The sequence below is a fragment of the Corvus cornix genome, chromosome 5, assembly GCF_000738735.6.
Source record: "Corvus cornix cornix isolate S_Up_H32 chromosome 5, ASM73873v5, whole genome shotgun sequence".
NCBI classification, from domain to species: domain Eukaryota; kingdom Metazoa; phylum Chordata; class Aves; order Passeriformes; family Corvidae; genus Corvus; species Corvus cornix.
In genome coordinates this window covers 38,451,247-38,463,155 of record NC_046335.1, presented here as the reverse complement: position 1 = coordinate 38,463,155, position 11,909 = coordinate 38,451,247, and the positions used below count along the sequence as shown (strand labels likewise).

At 44.0% G+C, this 11,909-nt stretch overlaps 1 protein-coding gene across 1 annotated transcript; it reads left to right on the top strand.

The window, feature by feature from the left end:
• Positions 1-215: 215 nt before the first annotated feature.
• VPS18 (VPS18 core subunit of CORVET and HOPS complexes) lies at positions 216-11,671 on the top strand. Its single transcript, XM_039552466.1, has 5 exons — positions 216-357; positions 5,375-5,516; positions 5,703-5,794; positions 6,502-8,372; positions 9,097-11,671. Exons 1-5 carry the CDS (start codon positions 267-269, stop codon positions 9,823-9,825), a joined length of 2,925 nt encoding a protein of 974 aa, XP_039408400.1. The 5' UTR covers positions 216-266; the 3' UTR covers positions 9,826-11,671.
• The last annotated feature ends 238 nt before the right edge of the window (positions 11,672-11,909 follow it).

The following is an 11,909-nucleotide window of genomic DNA, read 5'->3' as shown; positions in this document are numbered from 1 at the left end:
CCGCGGCCCCACAGCCCCACCGCCAGCGCCATTGCCAGGCGGGAGCGGCCCCGCGGCCCACAGCCCCACCGCCAGCGCCATTGCCAGGCGGGAGCGGCCCCGCGGCCCCACCGCCAGCGCCATTGCCAGGCGGGAGCGGCCCCCGCGGCCCCACCGCCAGCGCCATTGCCAGGCGGGAGCGGCCCCGCCCGCCGGCCCTGCCCCGCCGGCGCATGCGCGCGTGACGCGGGTCAGCTGAGCGCGCCGCGCTCGGGCCGCGCTGGGCCATGGCGTCCATCCTGGACGAGTACGAGGACTCCCTGCACCGCTCCGTGTCCGTGCAGCAGAGCCGCGCCAGCGTGGGCATCCCGCACTCCGGTACGTGTGCGCCGGGGCCGCCCCTGTGCGCCGTTCCTGCTCAGAGGGGGAGGCGAGGCGGCAGCTCCGGGTGGGGAGCGGGGCATGCCAGGCTGTGCTGCCTGGAAGAGGTGTTGTCGCTGTGTGTGTGTGGCAAAGCATTCGGCTGCGGCTTGTTTTTTTCCACGGCTTGCTGTGGGAAGTGTTCAGAGACAGGGAGCACCTGATTGCTGGCGAAGCAGAGTGGCGATGCCGGTCAGCCCAGCGAAGCTGCGGTGCTGCCGATGTGTGGGAGGCGCTGGCCCTGAGGTGCTGCCCGGAGCCAGCGCGGGTGCGTGCAGTCGCATGTGCCTGTGTGGTCACAGGTTATAACCAACCACACCTCGGAGCTGTGGGAGCGGGTCACTTTGCTTCCTTTTTCTGCTCCTCTCTGAGGAAGCCATGCTTTACAGTGTTATGGATGTGTGCACAGCTGTTCCTGCACGGAGTTCGTTTCCTAACCCAGGCGCAGTTTACCAAAGACTTCGTTTCTCTAGAGTGGTTCCCTTAGGCTGACTACAGGATGGCAAGGTGACAAACAAAGCACTCTGTATCACTGCTACGCTTTTCTGTCAAGGGATGTGCAGCTTTGGTTTACTGTGCTGTTCAGGGAGTTGTCCCATCAGTGTAAAGTAATGGTATGATGGCCAGTCTGTTTTTTCTTTCATGTCAGAGAAATTTATTCCATTATAAATTCAAGCTTTATTAGGTTCAATAACCATTTCCTACGAGATGCTACCTCTCAATATTTTATTGAGTGTGGCAGGGAAATGTAGGTCATGAGAGAATTCTACTCTACCTGGTATTGTTATGGTAGTAGCAGCCACTATGCGGAGTTGGTGGTTTTGAGTTACAAGTTTGGAAAAACAAGGACACATTCTTTCAAGTTTTTTCCTTGTATAGTGTTAGCCACCTGTAATCTTTGGAGAAACCAGGTTGTGAGATTAATGTATGTGATAAGAATTGATAAATTCTGTCATGCTATGTGTATTATGGACGATAAATACACTGACAGAATTACTCTGAGTCTAGGTACTGAAGTAGGTATGTTCCCCTTGTTTGTTTTGACATGCATGGTTACTTTGTTGTGTAATGTTAGGTAAAGAATAAGTGGCCTGAAATAGGTGGTGTGCAGAGCAGTGTTGGGACAAGTCATGTCACTGAAAATAAATTTTCAAGGACTCAGCTTTTCTTCTTGACTGCTGCAACACGGTCTCCAGTCATGGCTGTCTTGAGAAATCTGCGTGTTTGCTGACAGTTGATATTGGCAGAGGAAGTTTGGGAAACTGCTTAATTGCAAAGGCATGGCTTAATCAGGATTTCAATTATTCTTAAATCAGACCACACTGGCAATTTTTAATAAAACTTGGGTTGGTAAAAGTTGTGGGCAATCTGAAGTTTAAGTAAATTTATTTTGTAGAAAGATACAATAATTAACTTCCTGAAGGCAGTCCTTAAGGTTAGGTTTGAAATTTTGGAGGCTGTTGAAACTTATTCCTCAGTTTCAGTGAGTTGTTCCCTGCGCTTTTTAAACTGCAGGTACTGTTTCTCAAAGTTGTAGATAAACAAGCAGTGACTCTGTATCCAACCTAAAGTCCTGCTGCGTTGTGAACTTCAAGTACTGTAGCTCCAGCTTTGAAAAGCCTACTTTGACCCACTAGACTTGACCATACTAGTGATCTTAGATCCTTGGACAGATGAAAAGGTCTGAGGAAATATGCAGGTTTGCCCAGAAATCAGGTGGGAAATGCTGCAGTAGAATCTTGTGTGAACAGAAGAGGGACACTGGGGACAGATGAAAAGGTCTGAGGAAATATGCAGGTTTGCCCAGAAATCAGGTGGGAAATGCTGCAGTAGAATCTTGTGTGAACAGAAGAGGGACACTGGGGACAGATGAGGGAGGAGACTGACTGAAAGGAATGAATGTTATAAAACATACATCTCCTTTGTACAGAGAACTGTATATTAAGGAAGCTCATCCTCCTATTAGGGACAATAGTTAAAATTCTCATGGGTTAGTGGTGATGATCCTATGGGTGTTATGAATGTAATGGATACAGGCCTAAAGAGTCTAGAATGTTGAAATCCAATAGTTTGGCTTGAATTATGACTGAATTAAACCATAAACAGCTTCTCCTTAACTCTAAACCCCTGCCTCTGTATAGGTGCTATTTGTTCCCCTTTCCTTCCTGCGTTTAGGTTTCCTTGCTGAGTCAGCCTTGCTTTGTCAGGTGACAGTCTGAAAAAAATTCGAGATTACCTGATGAATGTGACTTGATGATCTGATAATACATGGGTTTTTCAGAGTAATCCTTCCCTTTTATATAGATATATAAGAATACATATTTATTGGTTAGCTGTGATATCATGTGTATCTACACCTTGGGAGCTCTGTGTACATGTTTTGAACTGCAGTTCATACCAGCAAATTTAAACTGTGGCATTGCAGCTCCCTGATCTAAAAAGAAGAGCATCAGTTCTGCTTAACTGGAAATAAAGGAATGCACACTTGCATAAATGGGTAGCATTTAAGGTGTGGATCAATGTGTAAGAAAAAAACACGTGCTCAGCAAAAGGCTGCCTACTCAGGTTATGGTTGCTTTGTCTGTTCCTGCATCTTTCTTCTGGGTAAAGTGTAATTTAAGGATCCTGCAGCTGGTCTAGAGGTGAGGTAGAGGCATGGAGAAAGCATTGGTGGAATAGACAATTAAAGGATTTGTCTACTGGTAGCAAGCTACTTTCCATTACTACACTGTCTTTTTCAACACCAGTATGGCTGAAATTAGAGTTTTTGAGGACAAACTGGAAAATATTATGGGTATCGAGTGTGTTTCAAAGTGGTGCTGTTAGTCCCAGTCTAGAGAGTGTCAGGCCCATGCTCATTAGCAGGGAAGTAATGTGTTCCCTCTGAGATACAGTTCCGTGCTTCTTTTTTCTCTAAGTTTATACTTCCTAGTTAGCTGCTTTGGCCATAGATGGCCTTAACTTGCTATAGATATTTTTGGTTTCCATCTTTTTGTCCAGGGTGACTGCTGCATAGATCTGCTTGCTTTAGAGATCCTTCACTTGCACGTGGAGCAAAGCAGATGGGTTAATCTAACAATGTATCTGTCTGTCTTGCTTTTGAGCTTGAGGTAGTGTGGCCAGATTGAGATCCTCTGCGGTTTCCTTCAGCAGAGCTTTATGTAAGATTTTGTGCGTATGGGAAATTGAGTCACTGGGAAAACTTGTGTCCTGGGACAGATATGGATGACACTTTGTGATAAGGTCTGTTGGTGGATGCACATGAGTTCCAGGATTTTGCTAATGAGTAACATCATTTGGGTTTGGTTTTATATGAATGTCTTCTTATTTTTCAGTTCACTGGCTTATCTGAGCTCTTTTGTAGTTTTTTGCTTCATCATAAGAAGGCCATAAAGAATGACCTCCTTATTTAGGAATACAATGGCATGGTCTCTTCAACTCCCATGTTTGCTTGTGCAGAGGTCTACCCATCTGCAATGAAAACTAAATCTGTTGTGCTGCTTTTCTGTGCTGCCATGTGTGTTACAGATTCACTGGTCTTAAAAGTTTGTTTGTTGACCTCTTGCTTATGGCTGGGCTTCTTGCCTTTTTCATAGTCAAAGTAATGAGTTAGAACTGCATCTTATGCTTTGTCTAGCTACACTGAAGATCATAAGAGGTTTATAAAGCATTATATTTCTAAGTTTTTATTTATTTATTTACTTAAACACTTCTCCAGAAGTATGTCGCTACCTTTAAGTAAGACTTTCTTCATTCTCTGCCTTTCCCACCTAGATGTCCTTCCTGAGTAATTCTTCAGCATGCCTCGCTGTGTGTGCCACGTTTCCCAAGCTGGTTGGGGTGAAACAGACAGACTGAATACTTAATTAGTCACGTTAACTTACTTCCTCTGGTTGTCTACATGGCCATTTTCAGTTCTTTCATTTGTCAGGTTTGCTTGCTTGGGCTTAAAATGCAGCATGGGTTCTGTAAGGTGTCTTTGTCTTGTCAAACTTTTTAACTCTAGCCTTAACTTCATTGGGCATTTCTTCGAATTCAGGCATAGTTTTTGAAAAGATCAGAGGATTAGGTTAGTCTGGCTCCATCTTGGGACTTGCTATGAAATGGTAAACCAGTCTGAAAGGGTTTTGGCTGAGGAAGCAACTTATGCCAAGATTGGAGCATTGATTCAGCAATCACCATGTCCTAGTTATTGCTTTGGCTCTAATAGGTAGTTTGCATGCCTTCCAACAGCAACTGAAAAGTTGCAATTAGGATAGTGTTACGATTGGTGAAATGGGGCTATGGTAAAAGCTTCACTGTGACCTCCAGCTGTGTTCTCTGCAGCAACTCACCCATCAGACTTCTCTCTATGATGAAGTCTGCTATGTGGATACAGAAAAAACCAACGTGGCTTTAAAAAAATAGCTTTAGCTTGTGTGTGTTGGATGTAAAGTATGATAGCTCATTCAGTTCCAACATGGAACAAGAGAGAAATAGATTTCAATTAACACTGCAGTGGTCTCTTGGGTAGCTTGTATGGTGGTGTCCAACCAGAGCCTTCTTTGTGTCTTGTGTAATATCAGCCATTCTTTCTTGTCTTGAACAAATAAGCTGTCAACCAAGGAAAACAAATTACTTTGTGATTCTACTCTAATTTTCAGCTTTTTATGCAGTTTTTGTGACGTTTTGTGGCATTCCCTGCAATTCTATGTGTTTTCAAATTAATATTTACGACAAGTTTGCAGTTTTGGGACAAGACAGATTAATATGAATTAATATTAAAACTATATTAATACTTTTCTTCCCTGTTACACATATCTATGTGAGTGCTGCTCTCCGTGTTCACGCTCCATGGAACACACTTCCTTTTCAGTAAAACTTGGAGCAGGAAATGATCCTTTTAGTCTTCTAGGCTGGATTTTGATGTAGTGTGGGGTTGTTGTTGTGGGGTTTTGTCTTGTTTAGTTTCTAAGTGTTCACGTTCTTTCTCCAGGATATGTCAGTGCACGACTGGAGAAGGAAACACCAATATTTAACAAGCAGAGGATTGATTTTGCTCCTCCAGAGAAAATTAACAGCTTAGTAGTCTCCTCTAACCAGCTCTGTATGAGCCTTGGGAAAGACACCCTTCTCAGGTAATGCTGCCAGAATCCTGAACTTATTGCTTGTTTTTCCTCTGCCTTTTTTTTTCCCTTAAGTCGTTAGAGAACTTATATTTGCAAACTGGATAAAATGCCATGAGCCCGATGTAGAAAACAGATGAGGAGCTACACGTATGTGAACTTTTGTTGGCAGCATGCTTTCATAGTTTCTCTTTGCAGGATTGATCTTGGGAAACCAGATGAACCTAATCAGGTAGAGCTGGGACGCAAAGATGAAGCCAAAGTCTACAAGATGTTTTTGGACCACACAGGTGAGGCAGTGGATCATGGATATTTACAGACAGTGGACAGAGCAGAACAAGTGCTGGTGAAGGAGTTATCTTGCTGTTTTGTATGTAAGGAGAGCAGATCAGTCTTCCATGGGCCAGACTCTGTTTCCCAGGGCCCCTGCCTCCTGGTTTGCCCTTTTGCTATTAGTAACGCAAGGGCTTGTGCACGTGTTGTATTTTCGAACTCTAAATGAACAGATGCAGTTAGGCTATTCTGAGCAAGGCTGCTAAAACCAATCAAAGGAAGTGTTTGCAGTCACTGTGCTGTATGGTTTATATAAGAATTTTTAAAAAGGTCTGAAAAACATCTGCAGTTCACTGTAGCCTAGGCTGATTCTAAGAAACTAAACAGAAGTTTGGAAAGAGATGCTCATATCTCTCACCAACTGCCAGGGATAGGAGGGAACTTTGGGAATTGTTTATCCATAGAACATTTATTGAAACAGAATACCTTCTTGGTAAAGCATCTGGTACCAGTTACTTAACTTTGCAACATATGGACTACTGTTCTGATCCAGCGTGGAAATCCCCCACATTCCCATGAATGCCTGGGAAAGTCTTGTATTAAGTATGTTGATACTGGAATTTATCAAATGTTAGGATTAGAAGCTTCAGGAATTTGGCTCGCTTAGGCACAGTCTTGATTTGTTCTCTCCTTCTCCCTCCCACAACCCCTCTGCTGTTGGCAGGCTCTCATCTCCTGATTGCTCTCAACACCAGCGAATGCCTCTACCTGAACAGAAGTGTTCAGAAAGTGCGGGCACTCTCCCGCTGGAAAGGACACTTGATTGAAAGTGTGGGCTGGAACAAATTTCTTGGTTCAGAAACCAACACAGGACCTATCCTGGTGGGGACATCCCAGGGGCAGATCTATGAGGCTGAAATCTCTGTCAGCGAAGGAAGCCTCTTCAGCACTAACCCTGACCAGTACTTCCGACAGGTCTACACTCTGGAAGAGGAATCTGGACCTGCCCCAGTCTGCTGCTTGGAAATTGAACGAGGGATAGAAGGGAAATTTTTTATTATAGCCACCACTAGGAAGAGACTCTTTCAGTTTGTTGGCAAAGTGCCTGAAGGGACAGAGCAGCAAGGCTTCAGCTCCATATTTGCTGTGCATGCTGACCATCTGCCCAGCTTTCGGGAGTTTCCAGCCAACTTGGGTTTCAGTGAGATTGCCTTTTACACTCCAAAACTGCGTTCCAGCCCGCGCTCCTTTGCCTGGATGATGGGAAATGGGGTTTTATATGGTACATTGGATTATAGTCGTCCTGATTCAATTCTGAGTGATGAACGGGTCTGGGTTTATCCTCCTGATATTGACGTAACTGTGAACAAGCCAATATCCATTGTACTTACCCAGTTCCACTTCCTGTTGCTGCTGCCTGACCGTGTGAAGGCTGTCTGCACTCTGAATGGACAAGTTGTTTTTCAAGATCTGTTCCTGGAGAAGTTTGGCTCGCTGACACGCATGATTAAAGATCCCACAGTCCAGCAGATATGGATCCACACTGAGAAAGTAGTGTTCCGCTACCATGTCCAGCGGGAATCTAGAGATGTGTGGAAGATGTATATGAATATGAACAAATTTGATCTAGCAAAAGAGTATTGTAAGGACCGTCCAGAGTGTCTTGACATCGTGCTGGCAAAAGAGGCAGAGCACTGCTTCCAAAACAAGAGGTATCTGGACAGTGCCAAGTGTTACGCGCTGACCCAGAACTACTTCGAGGAAATTGCTCTGAAGTTCATTGAAGCCAAGCAAGAAGAGGCCCTGATGGAGTTTCTAATTAAGAAGCTAAGTAACCTAAAGCCTTCGGAGAAGACACAGACCACTCTGCTGACCACATGGTTGACAGAGCTGTACCTGAACTGGCTGGGTATATTGCAAGGAGATCCCTCTCAGCGAAATCTCTATTTGGATACACGGGAGAAGTTTCGTACTTTCTTGAGCAGTCCTAAAAACAAAGACTGTCTTTTTAATAATCGGGCATCTATTTATGAGCTGTTGGCAAGCCATGGCGACACAGAGCACATGGTCTACTTTGCAGTCATCATGCAGGATTATGAGCGTGTAGTAGCTCACCACTGCCAGCATGATGAGTACGATGAGGCTCTAAATGTGCTGTCTAGGCACAGAGATGAGAAACTCTTCTACAAGTTCTCTCCAGTTCTCATCCAGCATATTCCCAAGAAGGTAGTTGATGCTTGGATTTCTATGGGCTCTAGACTGGATGCCAGGAACCTCATTCCAGCCCTTGTTAACTACAGCCAGAGTGCCAGCACCCAGCAGATCAATGAAGCTATTAGATACATGGAGTTCTGTGTCTACCAGCTGGAGGAAACACAGCAAGCCATTCACAACTACCTGTTGTCTCTTTACGCTTTGTGTCGGCCGGATTCGCTGCTGTCATACCTGGAGCAAGCAGGAACCAACCCCAACAGGATCCACTACGACCTGAAGTATGCACTGCGCTTGTGTGCAGAGCACGGGCACCACCGAGCGTGTGTCCACATTTACAAAGTGATGGAATTATATGAGGAGGCTGTGGATCTCGCCTTACAGGTACGTGTGTGTCTGCGCATGCTGTGATACACAGGAATGTAGCTTCTTCAAGTTAGCTTGAACAGCAGAGCATGGAGAGGAGCTGGACAGACTCACTGGTATCAAAGCTGTGCAGCTGAGGCTTGGAAGAAAGACCTGGCTCTGTTAACATTCTTGTGTGCTGTCACAACTGCTCCAAGTAGGCAGCTGACTGACAAGCCATAACTGAGGGCAGGGCCACGGAAAGTGTGAGGGGAAGTACTGTCTGTCTCAAGCTCAGTCTCTGACATAAAATACCTTTAACATATCTGCATTTATGCAAGATTTGTATTCCTATTGTTAAGAATTCTAATTACTTCCTATTCCTAGCTTTGGTAATTATCACAGAAGCCTTTGTCAGCTTAGTCTGATCTTCAGGGGGATGTTGGATTTTTATCCTATTGGAATTGCTATGTCTTTGCTGAAATGTGTAGTCAGCAAAGATACCATAACATGAATTTGTCCTTACTGTGCTGGCCTTTGTTCTCTATTGGGTAGCAAGCTAATCTTCAGTGAGGAATACTGGGGGGGAGGAGAGGCGTTTGACATGGAAGCAAGGAGCAGGCCAGTAGTGCAGTCCTAGGGAATGAGACAGCAGTAGATGTTTTCTAAATGCCTCTTAAAATGGACAGCAGGCTTTGAAGTTGAATGGTGGACAAACAAAGAGGCAAGCTTAATTCTGTTTCTTTGTCTGTCCAACTTCTAGGTGGATGTTGATCTTGCCAAGTCCTGTGCAGATCTTCCTGAAGATGATGAGGAACTCCGGAAGAAGCTGTGGTTGAAGATCGCTCGCCATGTTGTTCAAGAGGAGAAGGATGTCAAGAAGGCAATGGCCTGCCTCTCCAGCTGTGCTCTGCTGAAGATTGAAGATGTCCTGCCATTCTTTCCAGACTTTGTCACTATTGACCATTTCAAGGAGGCAATCTGTAACTCCCTGGAGGACTACAACAAGCACATTGAGGAGCTGAAAAGGGAGATGGAGGAAGCCACACAGAGTGCCAAGAGGATCCGAGAGGACATCCAGGAAATGAGAAACAAGTATGGCTCTGTGGAGCCTCAGGAAAAATGTGCTGCTTGTGACTTTCCACTTCTAAACCGCCCTTTTTACCTTTTCCTGTGTGGTCACATGTTTCACTATGACTGTCTCCTCCAAGCAGTTTTCCCAAACCTTCCTGCCTATAAACAGGCAAAACTTGAAGATCTTCAGAAGAAGCTGGCAGCTACCAGCCAGCCCTCCAAGAGCCACCATCGTCCCAAGGATGCAGATACCATTAGCTTGGGGAAGGGGCAGCAGAGCCGGGAACAGATCAAAGCTGACATTGATGATATTGTGGCAGCTGAATGTGTGTACTGTGGTGAGCTGATGATCCGGTCCATTGACAAGCCTTTTATTGATCCCCAAAAGTACGAAGAGGAGATGCAAAGCTGGCTGTAGTTTTTCCAAATCTTCAACTGTCAAACAAATTGTGAAGCTTCTGTGGTGGGAATATAACCTCCAGGAGCAGGAACACAGTGACTTCTGTGCGCCTCTAAGCAAACGGTAGTGCAGTCTTTTTACCAGTGTTAGGGAGGGCTAGTCTTGAGAAGTGGGGAGATATAGCTATGGCTGTCTAAGAACTTTACCAATACTTAAAGCTAACCTACTGGAATATTTAGCAGGTGTTTCTGCTTGCAGTTCTTCTGAGGTTCTCAGTGTGAAACTAAATGGAGTGCCTTGTTGTCCCAGAGGAATTGGGAACAGCTTGAGATTTATCTGCCCTGTTGTGTGGTATTCGTTTTGGTGAAGACAAGCTGAAAGAGAAAGGTAGTGAAGGACACTAAGCAGTGTAATCTTAATTCATCACTTTCAAAGCTAGAATTGCCCTCTGTTTCCTTTTTGTTGAGAGTCTATAACCACATACAGAGAAAGAACGTGAAAGGACAGAAGCTCTTATACACATATATATATTTTGTAAACATCGTGCTACGCAAGTACGTATTTCTACACAGTGTGATACAAGAGTGTATAGTTTTCAAGCAGAAGTGTCTCATAATATACTAAAGTAATTTGCCTGCGATTCAAATGAGTAATTCTCACAAGCTTTATGCACAAGACCCACACACATTTGGATTTTCTGTAGGTACTGTTTCTCGAAATGCCTGTTCACCCCTTCCTTCCTCTCTCCATCCTGTTTCTACTGCCTTTGTATAGTGGGTCTTGGTTTTGTCTTCACCCCAAACCAAAATTTATAGATGCAGTAGTAAGGTTTCAGCTGATACTCTGCAAGCAGGAACACAATCTGGATGTCTTGCTGTGGTTGTATTCAAGCTACACTTGAGCATTAGACTCAAGATCTAGTCAGAGGCTTGCTCAAGGTTAGTCTACAGAAAAGTTCTGTTGGTGTGAAATTTGCTTTGCCCTTTGAAGCTAGTACCTTGTGCCTAAACAGTCTTTTGCCTTCCACTTTTTGGAGATGGCTGAAAGTCAGTGCTTCTTTCTATTGCTCCAACTTGGAAAATTTTTCCTAGAAGGTAGCAATCACTACCTTGTGAGTGAGAGAAGAGAAAATTTTCATTAGCAGTTTAGCAAGGGTTCCTTGTTTTATTTTAAGAAAATGAAGTTTTAATTAAGTTTTGCTGTTTGGGACTGAATCACAAAGGTAGTAATTGACAGAAGAATTGAATGTTCTAAAAGAAAAAATACAATTCTTGTAATTAAGGCAATAGAAAATACTGTCTTCTGAAAAACCTTCTGAGTTCTTTCACATGAATATATGTGCTTGTTTTGAGTACCTCTCTCAATCTCCTAGCCACTTACCCTGTTTGTAGGGTTGTAGAAATGAATCTTCATGTTATTGTAAGAGAATATGAATTGGTTTCCTCAAGAATCTGACCTAGGAATTCTGAGTTCAGAACTTCAGAAGAACATCTATGCTTTTGTTGGGAGTGTCAGCCTGGAATGAATTAATTTTATCTGTGTAAAATGACATGAGTGATAAAAACAGATAAGAAAGTAGGTTTAAAATATGAAACCTGAGGTTTAAAAATCCTCTTTTCTTTGGTGGGGCCATGGGATAAGCAGTCTTGTTACCACCTGGTGGTGTGTGTTTGCTGGCTTATCAGAGAGCACTGTTCAGGTGGTTCCATTCAGCGATGGTTCACAAAACCCATGTGCTGTAGTTTTCTTTGGCTCTGGATAGCCTTTTGCTTTGAATAAGTCAGTGGTCTGGAGGAAGATTTTGTGATGAAAACTAAATGTGATGTCTTTTGAAGTTTACCATTAAACCTGTTATAACTGGCCACTCCTGTGAATCATCATCTTTTCCTGTAAGCAGTATGATATTTAAGGTTGTATATGTCATTATAAAGCAACAGTAGCCTCCCACCCAAACCAGTTTCTGGTCAAGGATAAGTGGCTGTTTTTCTCCCCTTTAGCAGAACATGGATATCGGCTCATTCTGATGCTGGGGTAATTTCAAATTTTTTGGAGGTGTTCTTAATACTTGTTCCATCTCTTTTGGACCTTTACAGGATGCTTTC

What these genes read in the sequence shown, in the direction of transcription:
- VPS18 (XM_039552466.1), top strand. Translation starts at nt 267, where the DNA reads ATGGCGTCCATCCTGGACGAGTACGAGGACTCCCTGCACCGCTCCGTG. An exon ending in GGGAAAGACACCCTTCTCAG is followed by an intron (nt 5,517 to 5,702) that starts GTAATGCTGCCA and finishes TTCTCTTTGCAG; the next exon opens with GATTGATCTTGGGAAACCAG. An exon ending in CTGTGGATCTCGCCTTACAG is followed by an intron (nt 8,373 to 9,096) that starts GTACGTGTGTGT and finishes TCCAACTTCTAG; the next exon opens with GTGGATGTTGATCTTGCCAA.